General features: G+C 41.6%; 1 protein-coding gene across 5 annotated transcripts in view; it reads left to right on the top strand.

Annotated features, from left to right (window-relative positions):
* Positions 1-24,181, top strand: part of LOC115177005 (diacylglycerol kinase beta) — a 66,943-nt gene that overhangs the window by 11,808 nt on the left and 30,954 nt on the right. For 3 of the 5 annotated variants that reach the window (XM_029737446.1, XM_029737445.1, XM_029737444.1), the window contains 17 exons: positions 165-241; positions 609-629; positions 739-886; positions 1,566-1,715; positions 3,483-3,532; positions 10,242-10,316; positions 10,506-10,625; positions 12,718-12,835; positions 13,058-13,146; positions 13,443-13,559; positions 14,019-14,117; positions 14,279-14,383; positions 15,360-15,433; positions 16,133-16,207; positions 17,839-17,924; positions 19,128-19,217; positions 19,548-19,708. In XM_029737446.1, the coding sequence (XP_029593306.1) occupies positions 165-241; positions 609-629; positions 739-886; positions 1,566-1,715; positions 3,483-3,532; positions 10,242-10,316; positions 10,506-10,625; positions 12,718-12,835; positions 13,058-13,146; positions 13,443-13,559; positions 14,019-14,117; positions 14,279-14,383; positions 15,360-15,433; positions 16,133-16,207; positions 17,839-17,924; positions 19,128-19,217; positions 19,548-19,708 (1,655 nt within the window). Of the gene's footprint in view, positions 1-164; positions 242-608; positions 630-738; positions 887-1,565; positions 1,716-3,482; positions 3,533-10,241; positions 10,317-10,505; positions 10,626-11,470; positions 11,494-12,717; positions 12,836-13,057; positions 13,147-13,442; positions 13,560-14,018; positions 14,118-14,278; positions 14,384-15,359; positions 15,434-16,132; positions 16,208-17,838; positions 17,925-19,127; positions 19,218-19,547; positions 19,709-24,181 lie in introns of those variants that run through there. The other 2 variants (XM_029737447.1, XM_029737448.1) reach the window with 2 other exon arrangements.

The following is a 24,181-nucleotide window of genomic DNA, read 5'->3' as shown; positions in this document are numbered from 1 at the left end:
TTGGGTGTCAGATCTGATTCCTCCTGAGCTGTAGACTGAACCTTTTCAGAGACAATTAGATGAGATCCCGCAGTGGGATCTCCCTTCACGGACATGATGATATTAATTGCTATTTAATGGGAAGCCTTTATGGTTAGAACATGTGCTGAATGTTTTTCTTTTAGACTCAACCAAGAAGCTGAAAGATGTGCTGCAGGAGTTCCATGGAGATGGAGTGTTGGCGAAATATAACCCAGAGGAGGTAGTCATTCTTTCCATAAGACACTGTTCTGACTGTTCTGGTAGTGATGTGGCATCATTAGCATTGCATGAACCATTGCAGAACTACTTTGAGGCTTCTTTATAATGTAGAACACTACCATCACTTCAGACTTGCTACCAAGTCTCGGTCATTTTGATAGCAACAACATTCAACAATGTTATCGGTCTATATTCACCTCAAACCAATATCTTTGTTAGTTTTGACTTTTGAAATTAAGAGGCGCTACTTACTTTGGTTATAGAGGGGATGCTGAAAATGTCACACCAGCTTTTCAGGATATGAGTAACTGACTTTTTCCAAGTTTGATTTATTGAGATGCCCAATGTCTTTATTCAATGCTGCATAGAAGCAAGACATACTCAATCAGGTAATGTAATTCCTTGTTCTTCCAGGCATGATATGGTAATGATATGGTTATTAAATCTTCCCTCGTGGGAATTATACCAACCAGGATCATGTTCTGTGTGTTGTTTCAGGAGATTGACTTTGAAGGCTTCAAGGTCTTCATGCAGACGTTTCTGGAGAGCGAGCTGGCAGAGGAGTTCTGTCAGCACCTCTTCTTATCCTTCAGTAACAAGGGACCAAAACCCAGCCCCTCTTCCATAGACAAGCCCAGAGTTACTGGTAAAGACCCTGCACTTCAGCTAGAACCTTCAGATGATGTCCTTAAGGGGCAAAGTAGCTTTTATATTGTCTGTGTGCGCTGTTACTGAATTTTTAAAGCTACTTTGCCCTTAGGACCACCGCACCTTCACTTCAGACACAAACAAAGGAACAGATCAAGAAGGCATAGAAACTATGACCTCAGCAGCAGACAAACAATCTCTCTAACATCAAATAAAAGCCTAAAGTTGTTTAGGTCTACTTTAGTTTTTACTCCTACCACAAAGAGCAGTGTCCCTGGGTGATACTGTTGTAATTGGTTCAGTGTTGTTAACTCTGTCGTCAGACCACCCCAGATTGCCTTGTTGTCGTGGACTGTAGCTTACAGGCAAGTCATTGAGTGCAGCGTTTGTAGCATCAGCTTGTACTTTTTCACAAAATGTCCAAACTGTACGTGTCCTGAGGTACTAACTACAATCTTCACAAACTAAAACGGTGCTGTCTAGTCAACATTTACTACCATAATATTGGCAAAAACTACACTTATATAACATCTGCAATCAATTTCGCAACATGAATTTCGATTTATTGGTAGACAGTTTGAAAGACAGTTTGAGGTTGACATTAGAGGCATAAGCTCAGCAATGATCATAACCGGCCTACATTTTGACCTTCTTCTCTGGCCTTCTTCTCTCTGCAGGCCTCAAGTTGATCAAAGGGAACTCGACCCCTCTGAAGGTGCCCACTCTACCCAGGACTCTGCCCAGACCTCTAGGCATGGTTCAACTGAAGGACATCGTCTGCTACCTCTCACTGCTGGAGGGTGGCCGACCCGAGGACAAACTGGAGTGTGAGTACTAATGATTGTTGTTCCTCTGAAAGGGGAATATACTGGAGTTCCTTTGGCTATAATGCAGAGTTGGGATTTCCAGAACAAGAATGTTATTTTGGGGTTTTACCCATGAGAATAATGACATTTGTGTACCGTAAATACAAACACTCATAGCCAAACAAGTTAGAGCTTCATCACAATACAATACACTGCTATATATTTCCCATTACCTAAGCAGGAGCAGCAGGTTACCCTTTTCACTGTAGTCTACTTGAATCATTATGTTTACTGAAAGCCCTTATTAGCGTTGCCATGGTATCTCTTTATTCTACTTAAACTTTAGATGTGTACTTATTTATTTATGACATTATATTAGATAATTGAACATCAGACTTTTTATGTGCTCTTATAATTCTCATCCAATTGCTGAATAATTGAAGAGCAGAGCCGTTCATTAAAAATGAAGTGTGTTAATAATTTAGCAGGTCTGGCCCAGGGAGCACATCATTGGTTTAGCCTTGGATGCTACAGTATCTCTCCTCGTAGAGAGAATCCCACTCTGCCCACCCTACCCTTCCTTCCGTCTAGCCTCGCTGATGTTTTGGGGTGCTAAACAGGGCCCTCTGCTGGTTCTTCTAAGAATGACTGGTTTCAATTTACACTTACAGTACGTTCACTGTAGCTGCTATATCTGTAGGTCAACATACATTGCGCAAAGTCAGGGAATGCATGGCAAAAAGAGAAACATCTAAAAAGTGAGTATTGATCATCATCAGTAGCAAGCTAAATTCCCTTGGTTCTGTATGACTGAGGAAATATAACCTATGTCACCATAGTGGATTCAGTAAAAGTTACTGCAACTAGTACTAATCCATCTTTGAAGAGCAGGTGAGGACAACGACAAATAACAGTCTTTATACTGTAGGTTCATATGGTTAGACAATTTAGCTCTATCCTTTTTTTGGAGTGACTCGACTGTATGCTATTCCTCCCATCTCTCTACACACCATCACCTTCCTGTGGCCACGTTGGATTGCCACCACAAACACCTTCCCAGCTCCAGCAGAGTTCCCAATCCTCCAGGCATCTACCTCACTTCCCCTTCCTCCTGACCGCACCACAGCAGGAAGCTGTCAATTAGCTCCTAATTAGTGTCTGACAAACAGCAGCTTGACGTCAACCCCATATGAAATTAACAACCCCCCTCTTCGAGTCCTTAGTGAACATACCGGCTCACCCTCCTCAATCCAGCTGGGTTTGTCACGAGCCGCACCGCTACTGATATTGGGGGAGAGGGTAGCGTCATGCTGAGACTGGGCTAAAAACACTTTTACACGTATTGGGAATATCCATTAGTATGTAAATTACTTGGGGCAGAGGAGAGTGTTGTCACGATTATATTACTATAGAACTGGTGTGTGTGTGTGTGTGTATACCTGTCTGTCTGTCAGCCACACTTGTATTGGATAGCCAATCACTGTTCTGGTGAGGGAGCTGTCTGTTTCCATGGTGATGGTGTTGAGTGGTGGCTGGGGGCTAGTGGAGGAACCAATCAGACTTCAACACTGAGATGCTAAGAACACTTTTATGTGGGGAAACATTGCTTTGAATTGATGGGAGTGCAATAGCTGATTGTACCCTTAAAAACGAAAGGAAGTTTTAGTTCTTCAACATAGTAAAGTGCATTCGTGAAACTAAATTTGTAGTAAGAATGTGTCTCAATGACATCTATTGCATCTCAAACACCAATTGAAACTGATAAATGTTTGATCTCTTTCTCCACAGTTATGTTTCGTCTCTATGATACTGATGGAAATGGGTCTCTGGATAGTTCGGTAATCATTTTTCCTTCTTCATACGTATTCAATATAATATGCCAAAGATATTATTTGAACACAGCCTTACATGAAACATCATCTTTGTTATTTGCTAAAGCCTATACCAGAGCCATGTTTGGTTCTGTCTTATACATGCCATGTTATTTACTGTACTGAAAAATTATTGGTGCTGCAACCTGAACTCAAGGGTAGATTTAACATAGTAAATGTAAATCTGTGACACTCCAATTAGAATGATATGTTACGTATGGTATGGTATGGTACGTATTCATTTGTGGATGTATGTCATCCATTTCGCATGATATGTTACACATTTGCAATACGTATGATATGTTACGAATTCCAATTTGTTGTGGCTAACATTAGCTAGGTGGCTAACGCTAATGTTAGCTAGGTGGCTACCATTAGCTAGGCTAGGGGTTAGGGTAAGGTGACTAGATTTCTGAAATAAAAACCGGGGACATTTCCAGTTCGACAGTCAATATATCATTAAAATATCCAACGTGATTATCTATGAAATTAAAAAGGGGGACAATTCCGGTTTCATGTATTTAGTCTAACAGGCACACTGTGATAGACAGAAAAAACAACTATACTGCTCCAAAAAATAAAGGGAACACTTAAACAACACAATGTAACTCCAAGTCAATCACACTTCTGTGAAATCAAACTGTCCACTTAGGAAGCAATAAATTTCACATGCTGTTGTGCAAATGGAATAGACAACAGGTGGAAATTATAGGCAATAAGCAAGACACCCCCAATAAAGGAGTGGTTCTGCAGGTGGAGACCACAGACCACTTCTCAGTTCCTATGCTTCCTGGCTGATGTTTTGGTCACTTTTGAATGCTGGCGGTGCTTTCACTCTAGTGGTAGCATGAGACGGAGTCTACAACCCACACAAGTGGCTCAGGTAGTGCAGCTCATCCAGGATGGCACATCAATGCGAGCTGTGGCAAGAAGGTTTGCTGTGTCTGTCAGCGTAGTGTCCAGAGCATGGAGGCGCTACCAGGAGACAGGCCAGTACATCAGGAGACGTGGAGGAGGCCGTAGGAGGGCAACAACCCAGCAGCAGGACCGCTACCTCCGCCTTTGTGCAAGGAGGAGCAGGAGGAGCACTGCCAGAGCCCTGCAAAATGACCTCCAGCAGGCCACAAATGTGCATGTGTCTGCTCAAACGGTCAGAAACAGACTCCATGAGGGTGGTATGAGGGCCCGACATCCACAGGTGGGGGTTGTGCTTACAGCCCAACACCGTGCAGGACGTTTGGCATTTGCCAGAGAACACCAAGATTGGCAAATTCGCCACTGGCGCCCTGTGCTCTTCACAGATGAAAGCAGGTTCACACTGAGCACGTGACAGACGTGACAGAGTCTGGAGACGCCGTGGAGAACGTTCTGCTGCCTGTAACATCCTCCAGCATGAACGGTTTGGCGGTGGGTCAGTCATGGTGTGGGGTGGCATTTCTTTGGGGGGCCGCACAGCCCTCCATGTGCTCGCCAGAGGTAGCCTGACTGCCATTAGGTACCGAGATGAGATCCTCAGACCCCTTGTGAGACCATATGCTGGTTCGGTTGGCCCTGTGTTCCTCCTAATGCAAGACAATGCTAGACCTCATGTGGCTGGAGTGTGTCAGCAGTTCCTGCAAGAGGAAGGCATTGATGCTATGGACTGGCCCGCCCGTTCCCCAGACCTGAATCCAATTGAGCACATCTGGGACATCATGTCTCGCTCCATCCACCAACGCCACATTGCACCACAGACTGTCCAGGAGTTGGCGGATGCTTTAGTCCAGGTCTGGGAGGAGATCCCTCAGGAGACCACCTCATCAGGAGCATGCCCAGGCGTTGTAGGGAGGTCATACAGGCACGTGGAGGCCACACACACTACTGAGCCTCATTTTGATTTGTTTTAAGGACATTACATCAAAGTTGGATCAACCTGTAGTGTGGTTTTCCACTTTAATTTTGAGTGTGACTCCAAATCCAGACCTCCATGGGTTGATAAATTGGATTTCCATTGATTATTTTTGTGTGATTTTGTTGTCAGCACATTCAACTATGTAAAGAAAAAAGTAATTAATAAGATTTTTTCTTTCATTCAGATCTAGGATGTGTTGTTTAAGTGTTCCCTTTATTTTTTTGAGCAGTTTATATTACAGAAACACTACAGACAAGACAGAACTGTCCAATCTAAACAGCCATTCAGTTGTCCTGGTAGTCTGGGTAGAATAAGAGCAGAAGAGAACATAAGCAAAATTGAAAAAACAGAGACAATAGTATATGTAAAATACTTAACAAAATAACAAAGAGACAAGATGATGATGAGATTGGTAACTACATAATATACTTATACCAACCTAATCTGTATATTTCTCAGAAGAATGTATCTTCTTCAGGATTGCTCTGTCTTTGGCCAGCTTCTCCATGAACTCCTGGCAGGGGAGGTTGAAGTTTGTCTTCACAATAAGCATGGCCTTGATGGTAGGAACAGTGAACCTATTTGTTGCTGCTGTCCATATATCATTCATTTGGGAGAACACTCTCTCGACTGGTGCATTACTTCCAGGTAAGCACATGACAACAGTGTGGGATGTCGTTCTCTTTGAAGTGGGTAACCACCGTGCTCCATCTCTGACTAAGCGGTGTCTCAGATGTTTTCCATTCTTCAAGCGATCTCCCCTTTATGAACTTTTGCAGGCCAGTCACCTCGTCACACAATGTATCCTCATTGATGGTCACATTGGGGCATGTTTCCTGCAGTGTGGCTGCTGCCTTCTGGATCTTAAAAAAGCTGAGGTTGCCTTTTTAACAGGAGACAATGTAAATCTTTTAGATTATCTGTGTGCTTTCCCCAAGTAGTTCACAGCCATAGTGAAGAATGATTGGGATGTTTTGAGAAAGCTCTCTTTAGACATTGCTTAATTTTCCTCTAGCTCTCTCAGAAGTCCTCTGACCAAAACTGCCATGAAGATGTCATCACGTCTTGCAGTCAATTTTGCCTCAAAGTTTCTCAGAATTGCAGCTGACTCCACAGCACAGCGGTCCTGGCCTTCAAGCATCTTGATCGTGTCACTGAATATGGTCAGGTTTCCATGGGCAAAGGCCAGGCAAAGTTCAGTCAGTGGATCTTCGAACATTGTTCGCAGGACAACAGGGCATTTGTCTTCAGAAAGAAAAAAGGATTTCAATGGCACATACATTTTCAGCACTCTTTCTAGAGCAGGGAGCATGGACATCCAGCGAACATTGCTGTGTCCTAAAATGTTATGGTACTCCTGGCCAACAAACTCACAAAAGCCCTTCAGTTTTTCTATTCTGACGGTGAAAATATGAACATATTCAAATATCTTTGTGAGCAGGTACTCAACATCAAGGGGAATCATATCCAAAGCTGTTCTGGCCGTGTTATGAATGATGTGGGCAGGACAACCTAAGCCAATCACCTCCCGCTGCAGAGCATTTTTAACTTTGGTATGGACATTGACCCTCCCCAGCCTATTCAGTCCTCCAAAGTTGGTATTTGTGTTGTCAGCAGAGAATGCCAGGACTTTGTTTTCCAGGTCAAATTTTGGGATGACCACCAGGACCTCAGCTGCAATCTCCTCTGCTGTTTCTCCTTTCAATTCAACAAAATCAAGCCGTTTTGTTTCTACAGATGTGCTGCCATCATATATCTTACAATATCTGACTACTATTGGCAGCAGCTTTACATGTCCATGATTGGACGCATCAATGGACAGGGACACAAATTCAACCTGGTCTAGGTCCTGTGTTACCAAAGTAGTTGCCCATGTTGCTAACACGTTACTCACTATGGCGTCACATTTTGTCCTAGCACATGTGAACTTTGGCTCAATAAGCTTCCGTGTCAGTTGTGCTGTGCAGTCCATAGATCTGTAACTATGATTGTGTCGCATAGTGTAGTATGCAAAGACACCCTCCTGCAGAGCTAAACCATATTCTTCTTGGGGAGGTTCTACCTTCTTGAAGAATGTGGTGACAGAGGGCATACCAACATGGCCAATCAGAGAGGCTCTATTCTTTTTCGTCTGCTGATGTTCTACCACTGCCGTTCTTCCCCCGCTGCCAATTGAAAAAGAGGAATCACAAAGGGTGCAGTGAACCATTCTATCGTCTTGACCTGAGCGTATAAATTGGTGATGTCATCTATAAAATAGTCTCCAACACTCTACTCAACAAACTGGATACAGTCTATCACAGTGCCAAACGTTTTGTCACCAAAGCCCCATACATTACCCACCATTGCGACCTGTACGCCCTCGTTGGTTGCCCCTCGCTTCATACTCGTCGCCAAACCCACTGGCTACAGGTTATCTACAAGTCTCTGCTAGGTAAAGCCCCGCCTTATCTCAGCTCACTGGTCACCATAGCAGCACCCACTCGTAGCATGCGCTCCAGCAGGTATATCTCACTGGTCACCCCCAAAGCCAATTCCTCCTTTGGTCGTCTTTCCTTCCAGTTCTCTGCTGCCAATGACTAGAACGAACTGCAAAAATCTCTGAAGCTGGAAACACTTATCTCCCTCACTAACTTTAAGCACCAGCTGTCAGAGCAGCTCACAGATCACTGCACCTGTACATAGCCCATCTGTAAACAGCCCATCTATCTACCTACCTCATCCCCATACTGTATTTATTTATTTATCTTGCTCCTTTGCACCCCAGTATCTCTACTTGCACATTTATCTTCTGCACATCTACCATTCCAGTGTTTAATTGGTATATTGTAATTACTTCGCCACCATGGCCTATTTATTGCCTTAACTTACCTCATTTGCACTCACTGTATATAGACTTTTTGTTTTCTTTTGTTCTACCGTATTATTGACTGTATGTTTTGTTTATTCCATGTGTAACTCTGTGTTGTTGTATGTGTCGAATTGCTATGCTTTATCTTGGCCAGGTCGCAGTTGCAAATGAGAACTTTTTCTCAACTAGCCTACCTGGTTAAATAAAGGTGAAATAAAAATAAAAAAAAAAAAAAAAAAATGTAAGTTCTCTCATCATGTTGTCATTAAAATGGAATTTCCGTTTCTTGGAAAGAGCCATTGTACCTCCTCTGTCTGCTCTTCTTCACTCTCCTTGTGTCACTCTTTTTACTCTCTTACATTTACATTTACATTTATTGTCATTTAGCAGACGCTCTTATCCAGAGCGACTTACAAATTGGTGCATTCACCTTATGACTTTTTCTTCTCCTCCAATCTTTCTCCTCCTCTTTTCTTCACTCGTCTTCCTTATCTTTCTTCCTTTCCCTCTCTTTACCTTTCCACCTCACTCTTCTACACTCTCCTCGCTTCACCCTTTTTACTCCCTTCATTTTTCATTCTCACTCTCTTCTCCTTCCTCTCCAATCTTTAATAATAAATAGTACACTATTAGATCAAATACTTTGGTTAACAGATTCCCATTGCTTGCCTCATTTTTGTATTTTATCTTAAAAACATTGTTTGGAATAATAAATTGTCAGGCTCTGTAATCATATCTTTACCTTTCCTCCTCTCTCTCTCTCACTCTTCTTCCTAACCAGTCTTCCTCCTCTCCTTCCTCTCCACTCTCTAACAGAAAACATTATGCTAATGTTGTCCATGAAAATGTATAAATATATTTTCACAATACTTATTATAATGCCAAACCATTAAAATTGTAATCTACAAATAAATATTATAATAATTAATTGTCCATTATCATAATATAATCATATTTTCAAAATGGCCCGTCCACTGCATGCTTACATGTGAACATTTTTTATGACACTTGCTAGTTTCTGGCCGAGTTTTCCACAGCAGTTTTCTCTAAAACTAGCGCTAGCAAGTAGAAGAAGAAGAGTGAATAAAGCTGCTATAGCGAGCAGGGGTTAAGGTTAGAGTTCAGGTTAGGGTTAAGAGTTAGGTTAAGGTTAGGGTTAGGGGAAGGGTTAGCTAACATGCTTGTAGTTGCAAAGTAGCTAAAAAGTAGCAAGTAGTTGTAAAGTTGCTGATTAGCTAAAATGCTAAAGTTGTCTGTGATGAGATTCTAACACGCAATCCTTTTGGGTTGCTAGACGTTCGTGTTATAAGTCTACCCATCCAACCTGACCAACCACCCTGCTTTCGTTTTTTACCTTAAGTAACCTTCTGTCTTATGTAACCATACCAAACATAACATATCATACTCATTTGAGTGTCCCAGATTTATTTTACTATGTTACGTCTAGTCTATGAGACCAGGCTGGGTACAATGGTACATGATAGCTACCTAATGTTCTATAAATACAATTCTGCAGTAGAGGACCTTCTGGAAATCTGAATCTTAGTCATTCTAACCATGACACTGACATAGGGAAATGTAGAATTTCTTGTACAATATAATCTAAAGTAACATCACACAAGCCCTCTAAAAAGCTTGGGCTTGTTACGGAGGAGCAGGCGGGTAAATGTCTCATGTTCATTGCTCTGGTCTGCATGTGATGACTCTCCACTAGACGATAATTGCCCTCCCTTAGGGCAACCATTGTAATTAAGTCATCAAGCCTGTATCAGTTTTCAAGCTGCCTTTGTTGTGCATTGTACAACTCTCCTTTGGAGAGAGAAGATTGTACCAACTGACCATTACATGCTGTTCATCAGTCTAAAACCATCAACTGAAGAATGGCTATTGTACCATAGATATATTTTGATGCAAGATTTGTTTTCCACTTCTAGGAACTGGAGCACATCATCTCTCAAATGATGCATGTTGCTGAGTACTTGGAATGGGATGTGACAGAACTGAAGCCGGTAAAATACATATTTTTTCATAAACATTTAATATACTGCAGATCCATAGACATAAAGCTCTAGGGCCCCCTAGTTTCAGTTATATGAATAACAAGAAAATACTGTAACTTTGTATATCTTGAATGAGGGTGTCATATATAATCTGTGCTGACAGATCCCACTGTACTGTCTCTGATTGGTTGTGAGTAGATTCTGCAGGAGATGATGCAGGAGATCGACTATGACCATGACGGCACAGTTTCTCTAGTGGAGTGGATCCAGGGAGGCAGCACGACCATCCCCCTGCTGGTACTTCTGGGCCTAGAGACGGTGAGTAGTCACGAATGTGTTACCTAAACATCAGAGCAATCATGTCTATGTATGGCTCTGAAGTATCCAGTTCTGGTCCTGGATGGCCAGAGTGTGTGCAGGATTTAGTTCAAGCCCAGTTAAAGGCCCAATGCAGCCATTTTTATATCAATATCAAATCATATCTGGGTAACAATTAAGTACCTTACTGCAAAAGCTATTTCTCAAGCAAGAATTTTGCTAGGACTGTCTGGTAGTGCTCTGAAGGGAAACTGAAAACCAGCTGTTATTGGCAGGCAGGTTTGGAACTCTCTTTGTTATTGGTCTATTAACTTATTTACTGCCTGGTGATGTCACCAGGGAAGCCGGAACTCCATTCATGCAAAAACTGCTGATTAGAAGATCCTGTGTAGATTGCATTTTCAACCAGCTACTGGGTCATTGCACAAAATGGGTGCCTTTTGCGTCCACTTGATATCTTAAGTAGGAATTGTGCACCAATATTGAATTTTAAAAACATGTCATATTAAATGAAGTGCCCTTTAATATAGACCACATGAGGAATTCAATAAATCTTATTTTTAATATGAATAAAGGCTTGCTAATCACTTCTAAGAAGATTTCAATCTACTTCATCCAAAAATCTATCAAAGTATAATTATTGTTAAGCCCTAGTTATTTTTTGTTGCTTTGACAAAGTGATCTCTGAAGATGATGATTTTTTTCTTCATGTGATTAGTGATTCATTTACGTATGTCCCTCATTTTCAGGAGAAAGCTGTTGCGTGAACTGAACTCTTGTTTCAATATGGTGAAACTATTCCGTTGAAAATGTTTTTTTTCTAAAGAAACATTGAACATCAAATAGTCAAATCATAGTGTACAAGCAGGTGAGCTGGTTTTACTCTTTTTGGCCATTTTGGTGTTTTGTGGTAGAAAAAAGGAGCTGGTCGGGCATAACACATCAACCCAGGCTAGAAATGTTTTAGATAGATGTTACATTTTTTTTGTGAAGCTTGCATTCAGTTGCCACTCCCTGTTGCACACAACAAGCTTGCATTTCCCGTGCCTCACGGGGATTTATGGCTGATTTAAGCTGAAATCGTCATCCCTGTTACATTCAACTCGGTTACTTTATTTGACACTTAATAGGCACTTACTTTAGTCATTTTTGTTATTTTACCTCTTGAGATGGGAAAGCATGTGGTCTTTGTTTCAGAATGTTAACATGAGGTGAAAACAAACGTCTTTTTTGACCAAGTTACACTTTTTAAAAGGCACCGGATTGGTGGAACGACCCAACTATCAGGAAACAACACAGAAGAAAAAAAATCTGACCTTTACAGTGTTATTTTCATCAGCTGTTGTATAATATGATGCAAAACACAGACAAGACAGAATGTTGACTACGCTGGGCCTTTAAACCCTCTATAGCCTGATTCACACTACCAGGCCAAACCAAGCCAAAGCCAGCTAGCTGTATTAGGCCAGCCTGCTTCCTCATCCACCATAGTTGCTGGAACCGTGCTGGAAAGGAAAATGTGGGAAAACAATACTTGAGCCAGCAGAGCATGGTTGGTGTGAATCAGGTACAAGGTCTGGACAGTCCCACCACTGCCTAACTAGTCAATAGCTTCGTCAGACGACACCACTGATGTCCCAGCTCTCTTTGTCCACTAGATGGAGTCATCTTTTAATTTTTTTTTGCTGCCTTTATCGTCAATGATCTTGAACAAGTCATTACTTATCACAGGCTAATGAGACAGTCTCTTACAGTGACGTCAGACTGTCATTTTGCTGTGATTGACATAATAGATGACATGATTAATGACGCAGGATTAAAGGGAAGAACCCAGGCAATCCTCCCCACTAAAGTTGATGGCTTTGGAGAACAGTAAAAAATTAGCAAAAGCTTTCACATGGCCCACATTCAGTTGCCAAACACTGCAGATCAAAATGCCACGATAGAGCCGATGTGATTCCTTATTGTACATGTCAGAGAGGCATGTTTGTTTTACATGGCCTATTTATATCTGCCATATAACGAATTACCCAACTATCAACCAGTCAATAATTAACCAATCAATCAAACCAATCTATCATCTTTCCTTTAGAATGTGAAAGACGATGGGCAGCACGTGTGGAGACTGAAGCACTTCAACAAGCCGGCCTACTGTAACCTGTGCCTGAACATGCTTATAGGCCTGGGCAAGCAAGGGCTGTGCTGCTCATGTGAGTATGGTAACAGTAACAGTTGTTTCCTCATGTCTACTCTAATTTTTACCATTCATAAAAGGTTTATTCCATGCACTTTTTCATCATTAAGAAGGCATTTTTGTGACCCAAATCCCCCCTTGAAAATGTGGATCTCCAACCTCAATTTAATGTTTGCTATATTTACTTGTTTTTGTGATTTTTTGTTGTTGTTGTCAAAATGTGTTCCACCTCTCCCAGTCTGCAAGTACACTGTCCATGAGCGCTGTGTAGCCCGTGCTCCTCCGTCGTGCATCAAAACCTACGTGAAGAGCAAGAAAAACACAGAGGTGCGTCCAATTGGAGTGTTTACTAATCGGCACGCTCGGATCAGCGATGCTCCACGGAGCTTAGATCCAGGGCTCCTTCCTCACTAATGGAATTAAACAAGCCATTCTGATATTAAGCATAGCTAATTACAATATTTAGTCTGGTTTAAATACATGCCCAACACACAAACAAGATTGTTACATTTTTGTAAAAAAAAATCTTTCTTTCTTGATTTCTTTCTTTCTTTCTATTATGGATGTCTCAGTTGTTTTCTGTTCTGCTTTTCTCCTCTGTTTCTCTGTTTCTCGCTCCACAGGTGATGCACCATTTCTGGGTGGAGGGAAACTGCCCGACCAAGTGTGACAAGTGTCACAAAACCATTAAGTGTTACCAGGGTTTGACTGGGCTTCACTGTGTGTGGTGCCAAATCACGGTACACCCCCACCCCCACCCCCCCAGGAGAGTCAGCCACCTCCTCATTATTTTCCACTGTTTCTTGCTGTTTATGATTTCTTTTTTGCACCTTTTATCCGAGTCCTCTCACTTTACAAATTTACACCAAGTAACAGTTATTTCCAGTATTCTGCTAATGGAAAATAAACCACAGTTAAAATGTGTTTTGATATCAGTCTTTTTTAATTTGGTGTAATTTACAAAAACACAACTCTTATATGCTCTTGCTTTTTACTCAACAGCACTTGGTGTTTAGCTAAAAACAATTCTACATAGCTGATACAAACTGAACGTTATATTTTATGGCCCCCATACATTTTAAAGGCACTGAACTCTAATATCAAATGACAATCAAATGAAAGGTAACATTTCATAGTATGTTATGATCTTGAATGTCACCCTGATACTAATATGGTTGTAATTGATTCCCCTCATCCAGCTTCATAATAAGTGTGCCTCCCATGTGAAACCTGAGTGTGACTGTGGACCACTGAAGGACCATGTCCTGCCCCCCAACACAATCTGTCCTGTCATACTGGTGAATTTAACTTTCAAAATGATACCATATTCTGCTTATATACACATTTACCACAGGAGAGCTTTATCATACGTAGATCACAGTTTCCCATATTGTTGATAACGTGTATTAGATTGTTTTCAAGATGCCCATTTCTACTGTCTGTGCACTTTGACCCCCAGGAAAGACAGTCTACGGTGAGGAAAGATTCCAGATCCAGCCAATCAGGAGGCAGAGGGAAGATGCAGAGAGCCAACTCAGTCACAGTGGATGGCCAAGGACTACAGGTGACAATCCAAACCTTTTTCTTTTTCTTCTATAGAAGCATCAGGATAACATTTAGTAGAATTTAGTGAAAAATGTGTACTTAAAATTGAAATTTCAAATCTAACCACAATTTAGACTTTGATGGGCGCAGGATAATATAAAATGACTCTGTTCGGATTAATATGAGATTAGTTTCTACTGGTGAACAAAACAAGAATCAGCTCCATCCAAATCCTCCTTAATATCTAACAGACAGACAACTGGTGACAATCAACCTGAATCATCCCCCTGCCACATCCATCTCAGCCCTCTCCGGCTAACCAGCATAATAATCAGGATTATTATTTATAATTAGAGGAAGTAATGGATCACTCCTGGCTGGACAGGGAGCTCATTAATCCACCGCTCGGCCTGCTGGGATAGCAGACAGGGAGAGTTAAGAGCTTCATCTGTGTCAGGGAGCTGCACGGGCGCACTGTCACCGCCGCCCGCCACTGAGTGGCAGGAAGGCCAACTCACAGGCTACAGCCTGCGATTAGGGCTTGTTTTGTTTATGCCTCGCCTCAGCCCTGGCTGCCTCCAGCGTGGTAGAGGCCTACTGCTTCTCTCTAGCCACTGCTCTACCAGATGTAGCGATAGAGAGGCTTGTCTCTAAGGACAGCCCCCGTTTCACTCAAGACTCAAACTGCTTCTCCCAATCAGGAGATGGTGATGGTTATACCTTGAATTAGGAGGGGTATTGTTCAGTTGATTTCCTGGGATTTTGTTGGGTATTGTCTGTTGTTCACGTGAGAAATGTTTGAACTTTTTATTGTCGATATCAGTAACAAGAGGGGCCAGGGTGAAGCAGCCAGGCAATTTTTTAAAATAAATATAAATATTTTTTATTCACAGTTTATAATAATGATTTTACACTATACTTTAACGTAAGATCAGCCTACTACATTATAAGCATTTGGACTGAAATCGCTTTCTGTTTCGATATATTTTCCATAGATCACAACAATAGAGGGAACTCATCCTCTGCTGGTGTTTGTGAATCCAAAGAGTGGAGGGAAGCAGGGCGACAGGTAAGCACACTCTCTCCCCACAATCTACCTCTCTGTAAAAAAGGGATTCTCAGAACTGCTCTTCAATCAAAGAGCTGCGTAGCCCGGCTGCACACAGAGTGCTCAAGGCTTAGTTAGTCAAATAGAAACACAATAACATTGACCTACGGACTCCTGCCTGATTCAGCAGAGGTTCTTAGATGGCGCTGTCATTGACTGTCACATCCCTGGTTGTCCGTGTATAGATTAGACCTCCTTCTTTAACCCAGGGCCTAATTGGGTTATTACTGAACATATTCATTCTACTCCTTATTACTCCAGTCCTCATTTGTTTAAATGATGAGATCAAAATATGACTTGAGCCAGTTGATATAATGAAATGGAAATGAAAATGAATTAGTCTTTCTAATGACTTCTTCCTATAGCCCTCCCAGTTGCTGACAATGACACTGGGATAGGGCATTGGAGCTGTCAATCATACTGTAGCAAAACGGCATACAGACAATTTACAGGGGTTCAGTTAAGTGTTTGCATTTGGACTTTTCTTCACGATCCAGATGTTCTGTGGTAGCTGTGAGGGGGAGATGTTTCATTAGGTTTATGTGTGTCAACTCAACACTGTATTGCTGGTTGTCACAATTTCATCCTCTTCTTTCTTCCTTTCCTTGTTTCTCCTCTTTTTTCCTCTCCTCTCCTCTCCTCTCCTCTCCTCTCCTCCAGGATCTACAGAAAATTCCAGTACCTCTTAAACCCTCGGCAGGTATACAACCTGGCCAAGAACGGACCCATGCCTGGGTAAGTTCTGCTCTAATCATCTCACACAGACTCCGCAACATCACCTAAATTGCACAGAACACTCTACAGTCATGATTCAACTATCATTATTATCCTCAAGTTACATGTGGAATCAGAGTGGTGGATGAGCGACTGTTTACAAAGCCCTAATGTATTCCGCTATTGCCCAGTCATAATATCCAACATCTCATGCAAGGGAGGTCTCTCAATTTGAGCCTCTCACTCAATCAGGATTCATATGCAGACGTGATTGAAAGGTGAGATCAGAGATCCCAAACAGTGAGACAACAACACTGTGCTTGAGTCTAGTATTGGTTACAGTGGGTGGGAATAGTGATATATTGTGAGTGACGCGAGGCATGCTGATGTGTGATCACGCATGCCGCTGTAGGCTGCACAGGCATGGGTCTGGGGCCTGTGGTCTGGGGACTATCCGTGTCTATGGTTAAGAAGATGAGCAGATCATTTCAATGCACAAGGTTCCGGCCCCTTTTGTTTTAGACACATCACTTTCGGAGCATTCTGAAATGCAGGAACACATCACTTTTGGAGCATTCTGAAATGCAGGAACACATCACTGCCGTGCTCTAATGCTCTGGATTTTGATTAGGTTTTGAAAGCAGAATGTAAATGGTCCAATATAAACTTTTGTAGATGGTTTAGTTTGTGCTCATAATTACAGTGGCCCAGATGGGGCAAAATAATGGCTTTACTCCATAGATCTATCTTACACAGTCGTAAGATTTGAAATTGACCTTGTCGGCCATATTGTGCCTTCGCTATTGATTCTCTGTGTTTGGAGCTTTGTTGGCTGGGAAGGCCATGTTTATTGACGAGGCTCTTAGAGACGTGTTGCACTCAGAAGAAGCCCCTCTCTGTCTTTAGCTGGGAACATTCCAGATGACCTTGTCCGGCTGTAACCTTGTTAATATTTGGTGAAGTGTATGTAATGCGGTTGGCATTAACAAGGTGACTGGTCACCGTGGCCACTAGCAGGCTGAGACAGCCGCACACACTGCTGTCAATTAGCACTAGCGCTAACCTAATTAGCCCAAATTAAGTGTTTGTTTCTTGGTATTTAAATATCCCCAAAGTTGCCTTTCATGTTCACGGCCGTCTGTTTTGCACCTAATACGGTTTGCAGTCCCAGTTGGAGAGTAATTGAGCGAATAATTTATCCGCCATATGAGGCTTGGAGGCTCCCTCATTCAGTTAGGGCTTTGTTATTGTGAAGGAACGGAAGAAGTTGGACTGAACATTGGCCATCTTGATCCGATTAGCCTCTGAACAGACTAGCTGGCTGAAGGAATAATTGTCAATGTGATCTGTGTTATTTTGTGAGATTATAGTTGCCTTTGCAGAGCCACTCCAGTGCAGCAGAGTTACAATATAGATGTGAGATAAAACAGGGATAAGTATGGAGATCAAACACTTCCAGTACCTTTGAATAAGGTAGCCTTGAGTTCAATTTACTATTGGACAAAATAGTAAATTTTTTCAGGGTAGAATGTCTAAAGGTTTTTAATGAATTTATAGTAGATAAAGAAAATAATATGTTTCTCTCTAAAAGGGGATTATTTCATGCATTACTTGATCGGTATTGTATATATGATTTTTTGGTTGTGTTCAAGGTTGAATTTCTTCCGAGAGGTTCCAGATTTCAGAGTGTTAGCTTGTGGTGGGGATGGGACTGTCGGTTGGATTCTGGATTTCATAGGTGAGTGTGCACTTCCACTGCCACACCAGTGTCACACTGGTGAACAGACTGGTGAACACATCCTGGTATATACTAGTGAGTATACTAGTGAGTATACTAGTGGGATGAATGGAACTAGGCCTAAGTACGAATTTGGTCCTCACAATTTCATAATAAAAATTGTATTTACATTCTAAATATAACAACTTTTGCATTATAACAGTTTTCCCTTTCCTTAACATTTCATTGTGCTCTCTTCAAAACCTTGTGCTGTACAGTGAAATCTTTTGTGCGTCTTGATTATTATAATGTTGTATTACTTTGGTGAAATAAACAGTGCTCTCGTTATTTTGCAAGAAATCATCAAATATACTTTTATGATTTGTATATAAATATTTTCATTACGTCCAAGCCTGCGTATTCAAGGGAGTTAAAATAGGATGATTATGTGAGTTGAAAATCGGCATATTAGTCGTCATTTGAGAAACAGCCTGCCTGAAGTCAATTTTTTCTTGAAGACTTATTCCTTGTTCTGCCTTTAAAAATTGCCTCAATTTTTTATCAATCAAAACAAAGAGAAGTAATAACATGGACAGAATGAATGCTACAGTACTCCAGAAATAGCCTGTGAGACTGGACATTCACGTCAAGGTCTATCTGTTGTTGCACAGATTTTAGATTTGAGTAATGGTCAGATAACCGTGCTGCACTGACTGAGATTTATTTATTTTTTTACTCAGAGACCTGGGCAAATCAAAGTTAAATCAAATTAAAAAAATACAGTATATTAAAGTGGATTCGTGTTCAGTTTTGTTGTTGTGGTCAGAATGTGGGTGTGTGGTCCTCTGTAGCTCAGTTGGTAGAGTATGGAGCTTGCAATGCCACGATAGTAGGTTTGGTTCCCAGGACCACCCGTACGTAAAATGCTTTATTTAACTAGGCAAGTCAGTTAAGAACAAATTCTTATTTACAATGACGGCCTACACCGGCCAAACCCGGACGACGCTGGGCCAATTGTGCGCCGCCCAATCACGGCCGGTTGTGATACAGCCTGGAATCGAACCAGGGTCTGTAGTGATGACTTTAGCACTGAGATGCAGTGCCTTACACTGCTGCGCCACTCGGGAGCCCTGCATGACTGTAAGTTGCTCTGGATAAAAGCGTCTGCTAAATGGCATAGTAGTAATAATAATGTATGATGTTTTTGTTGTACCTCTTGTGTAGATAAGGCCAACCTGGACAGGAACCCCCCTGTGTGTGTACTTCCCCTTGGAACAGGAAATGACCTGGCAAGGTGTCTGCGATGGGGGGGAGGTATGTTAAATAGCAATTTAATGACCCAAAGTGTGCAAAAAATGTTTAATGAATTATATTATTCCTCTTAAATGAAGGAAACATAAATGTGTGGCCTCTATTTTTTGTCCAATTACATGATGCATGATATTGAATTTAGATTTGACTATATTTTATTTTGCCTATGTTTTCATGTAGGAATAAATCAGTATAAATAAATAGTTAGAATAGCTAAAATTCCAGAGAATAATGTTATATTAAAATATTTATGGCCTGTACTATAATGTGTGTTAGCTTATGTTCTGGGGTATTATCTACAACATGAGCTTTCCTATGTTGTTTGTGTATCAGGTTATGAGGGAGAGAGCATTCTGAACATCCTGAGAGACATAGAGAACAGCTCTGAGGTGATGTTGGACCGCTGGAAGATTGACGTCACACCCACGGACAAAGAAGAGAGGGGAGACCCTGTGCCTTACAGCATCGTCAACAACTACTTCTCTATTGGGGTGGTGAGTTACTTACACTAATATACAGAGCATATGTCACATTAAAGGCATAGTTCAGCGGTTTGAAAAATGTGTTTCCTAATACCAGCAAATCTTGGCAGTGGCTGTTTTAACAAAACGAAAGTGTGGATTGCAGTCGCTCCATGTCCATAGACGGCTTTCAAGACAAGTAAACACATATCTAAACATCTCAAACTTATCCCTTTAAGCAAGAACAGTGGGTCAACAAACTGAACTAGTCAATAGGAGAGGGCCATGTTTGATCTAAGGCTCTCACCTAAAACAACAAGACTGACAACTTCATGCTTATCGTGGATCATCCATTTCAATCGAATAATCTATATAAAGTCCTCAATTGGATAACACTGTATACCGAATTTAAAGCAGCAACGTAATCATATGTTCTTCTGAGTAATCTTACTCATTTTGATCAAATGCTAGTTAATACGCCTTTATTGAGATGTGCTTAAGCTTAAACCACCTCTGATTGAAGAATATGTAGTATTTTGTGCATCTGCGTGATGTGACGCACCTTTAAACTCATCGACAGCAGAGTCAAGCCCATCTCTGTCCATCTTCAACATAATGACACTGATTACACCCAGCCCGTGTGGGTCATTACTGATAAATGTCAGGGGAAATATGGTAATTGACATTTGCAGGTTGGTGTTGTGACATTCGAACATGACGGGGAAATGAGTGATGCATGTCCTTACAAATGTTAGTCAAATAAATGCCTTGGCTGTGTCCCGTATTGACGAAGGTAGGTCCACTTAACAGACGAAGGGGCTGTAAGCATTGGAGTAAATAAAGATCATTTCTCAATATTCGTCATGGCTTGAGGCAAAACATGTTTTCGGAATGTATGTACAGATATTGCAATACCCTTCTACCAAACAACAGTAGTAGCCTTAGCAGAAGTATTACTTTAAGCCATTGCAACCAATCGACTTCATTGTTATAACACTATTTTCATGGCCTTCTAACAGTGGGATTAATATCTAACGAGCGTGTTGACAAATGAAGTTGTTTGCCCAGGATTAGGAAGATTCTGAGCTCTCGATGGAATTGAGTGTGATATATTTTGTGTCACATTTCACATCAAATTTTGCTTTCCGTTGGAAAAAAACCCACTGAATACAATAAAGATTACAAAACAAGTCAAGCTAATAATTACCTCAGAGATTATGCAGATGAAGGAAGATTGTTTCTGTAATGACATTTCTGTAGAGTCAAACTCTGAGGATCAGTCGTGACCAAAAGGTTTCACGATGTCGAGCCACAGATAAGTGTAATCATAAGCATCTTATTCTTGGATTTCAAACATTTCATCGTAAAAATTCTAAGCATTGCATCACAGGTTGGCATTCACTGTATTGTCATTATTGCACTGGAGGCAGCTCTGCAGAATGGTTACTGCCTGGCACAGCCACAAAGTCATTAAATCTGATTTTTAAACCTAACCTTAAATTAAGACCAAAAATATCATTCTTGTTGTCCTGAATTTTTACACTGTAGCCAATTTTGACTTTGCAGCTGGCCCATCTAGTGGCAATCGCTAATTTCTGCCTCCAGGGCAAGATTCATGACAATAAGCATCAACCTGCCATTGCATCAGGCGTTGAAGGTGGCTAGGGCATTGCACAAACCGAAAGGCGTCTGTTTGAACTTGTACAAGCCCAGGGGTTGGTGAATGAATGGGTAACAGTGTTGGATGGGGAGAGTATATTTCAAAACGTACCATTCCTGTCAAACTTCACAAAGTACTAGGATCACCTACAACTTCCTCTTCCATTTTTACAAGATTTACACCAAACTCCAAGTCGTAAAATCTTCCCAACAGCCCATCATCCGACCACATCGTCAACTATTTTAGCACACCTCCTGTTCCTATCCTTCCAATCTAGCCATTCCATCCAGTTGAATGGAATTAATGGCGCCATCCCTTTATGAGGACGTTAAAGTGACGTGAAGTGTAATGATCTCAATCAGGGCTTAGTGTGCTGAGGGACAGACCTAATCACAGAGGAGGTCCTAAGATGATGCAGTCAGTTCGTCTAATGACCCAGGCTCGCATGTCAAAGTCATTACTCTCCCTGTGAAGGAGAGTCATCAGCTGCCTGAGCACCACTCATAATTGGACTAAACTTTGAGCTATGAGGGCATATTACATTACACATGTACTGTATTAATTTGGGTGCCAGAGTTTTACAATGGTAATTATTTGAAGGCGGCCCCAAGATGAGTGAGAGGGAGCGTGAAAGAGACTTCATTGTCCTACTGCTGTTTGGGGATTGAGGTTGAAGATGTTTGTATCATCAGTTCAGATGATCTACTGTTAATGGCCTCTTAATGTACATATGAACTTGCTCTACATTACATTGGCCCTAAGTGACAAAGTAGCTTTAGTGGAATGTAGTTGCAGTAGCAGTCCATCTAGTTACAGTTCGAGACTGACGGAACTTCTACAGGAAGTATAGGAACTGCTACAGGCGCACCATTGAGAGCACTCTGTCGGGCTGTATCACCGCCTGGAACTGCACCGTCCGGGACTGCAGGGCTTTCCAGAGGGTGCTGGCATCTAGAGCACCTGGTGTCACAGGAAGGCCAAGAAGATCCTCAAGGACCCCAGCCACCTGAGCCACGGCCTGTTCACCCCGCCACCATCTAGAAGATCATCGAGGACACCAGCCACCTGAGCCACGGCCTGTTCACCCCGCCACCATCTAGAAGATCATCGAGGACCCCAGCCACCTGAGCCACGGCCTGTTCACCCCGCCACCATCTAGAAGGTGGAGACAGTACAAGTGCATCAAAGCTCCAGCAGTGCAGAACAATACACGCTCACCCAAAAAATACAAATAAAGGAATTAAGAAATATAGAATTATTAGAATGAGCAATGTTAGAGTCCGGTGTGTATAGACACTGGTGTGTACAGACATTAAGGACAGTATATGAATGGAAAATGTGTGTACAGTAGTAGTTATATAGGACGAGTCTTGACTAGAATACAGTATATACATAAGAAGTAGATAAAACAGTATGTAAACATTAATAAAGTGACCAGTGTTCAATGACTATGTACATAGGGCAGTAGTCTTGAGTACCGGGTGTTAGCCGGGTAGTAACAGTGACTAAAGTTCAGGGCAGGGTACTGGGCAGAGGCCAGCTAGTAGTGACTATTTAATCATGTTTAATAATGTTTACATACTGTTTTATCTGATGACTCTCTTTTTATGTATATACTGTATTCTAGTCAAGGCTCGTCCTATATAACTACTACTGTACACACATTTTCCATTCATATACTGTCCATAATGTCTGTACACACCAATGTCTATACACACCGGACTCTAACATTGCTCATTCTAATAATTCTATATTTCTTAATTCCTTTATTTGTATTTTTTGGGTGAGCGTGTATTGTTCTGCACTGCTGGAGCTAGGAACATAAGTGTTTCGCTACACCCGCGATAACATCTTCAAAATATGTGTACGCGACCAATACAATTTGCTTTGATTTGATTTAACATGCTGTATACATGGTTATAGTGTACCTTCTTCAATTTGGAGGTTACTTGAAGTGGATGCTCCCTGGTTTCTGAGCTACAGTATATTTTCAAACAACTCCTTCCTTTCACTCTCTCGTTTTCAGTTATTGTCCTGTTTGTAAGAAAATCAAGTTACAATCTTTCAGATATATCCATCATCTCACCTTTTCTGGCTCATGTTGAAGATAAATAGAGTCTGCGGGGATCTTGGAAATTCTTTGGTCTTTATTTAACAGCGTCTTGAAAAAACATCAAGAAAACGGCATTGATTTTTTTGGTTTCTCCTACATGTTGTACTGAGAACTAGCAGGGGGTCCTCCCTGTGGCTGGCTTTTCAATAGAGCCACTCAACATGGAGTGGGTCAAAACAGATTGCTCAAGTGGGGGGATAGGAACAAACCCTAAAAGTTTCCTGAAGTTTTCCCCCCTTTTTGTGGTTGAAGACTATTCGTCAGTTGTTGTTTTTACTTGGCAATCATCGTGACTCACAAAGACCATGGTAAATTCTAGTGAGGTTTCATCTTCAAACGGCCCAAGGCTAGTATACTTTTTTGGTAGCATTTCATAGAAGACACAGATTTCTCAACAAACAGGCACAGATTTACTTTTCTTAGATTCTCTTGATTAATAGAGTAGCTGTCAATCTCACAGTCTGTCATTCTCATCACACATGCCTGCATGCAAACACACACACACTCACACCAAACGCTGCCAGTAAGTCTACCAATGTAGTGCACTTCTAGCCCCGGGTCAGAGAAAGCGAGAGAGAGAGAGAGAGCGAGAAAGAGAGAGCGAGAGAGAGAGAGAGAGAGAGAGAGAGAGAACAAGTTGGTTGCCAGGGGAGCCGGCAGCATCCTGTACGTTGGGAGCTGTGATTACTAGCAATGTGTGTTTAATTAATTAGCCTGTGTGGAAAGACGGCGT

Source organism: Salmo trutta, chromosome 37 (assembly GCF_901001165.1).
Source record: "Salmo trutta chromosome 37, fSalTru1.1, whole genome shotgun sequence".
Taxonomy (NCBI): Eukaryota; Metazoa; Chordata; class Actinopteri; order Salmoniformes; family Salmonidae; genus Salmo; species Salmo trutta.
This window is presented reverse-complemented; position numbering and strand designations above follow the sequence as displayed.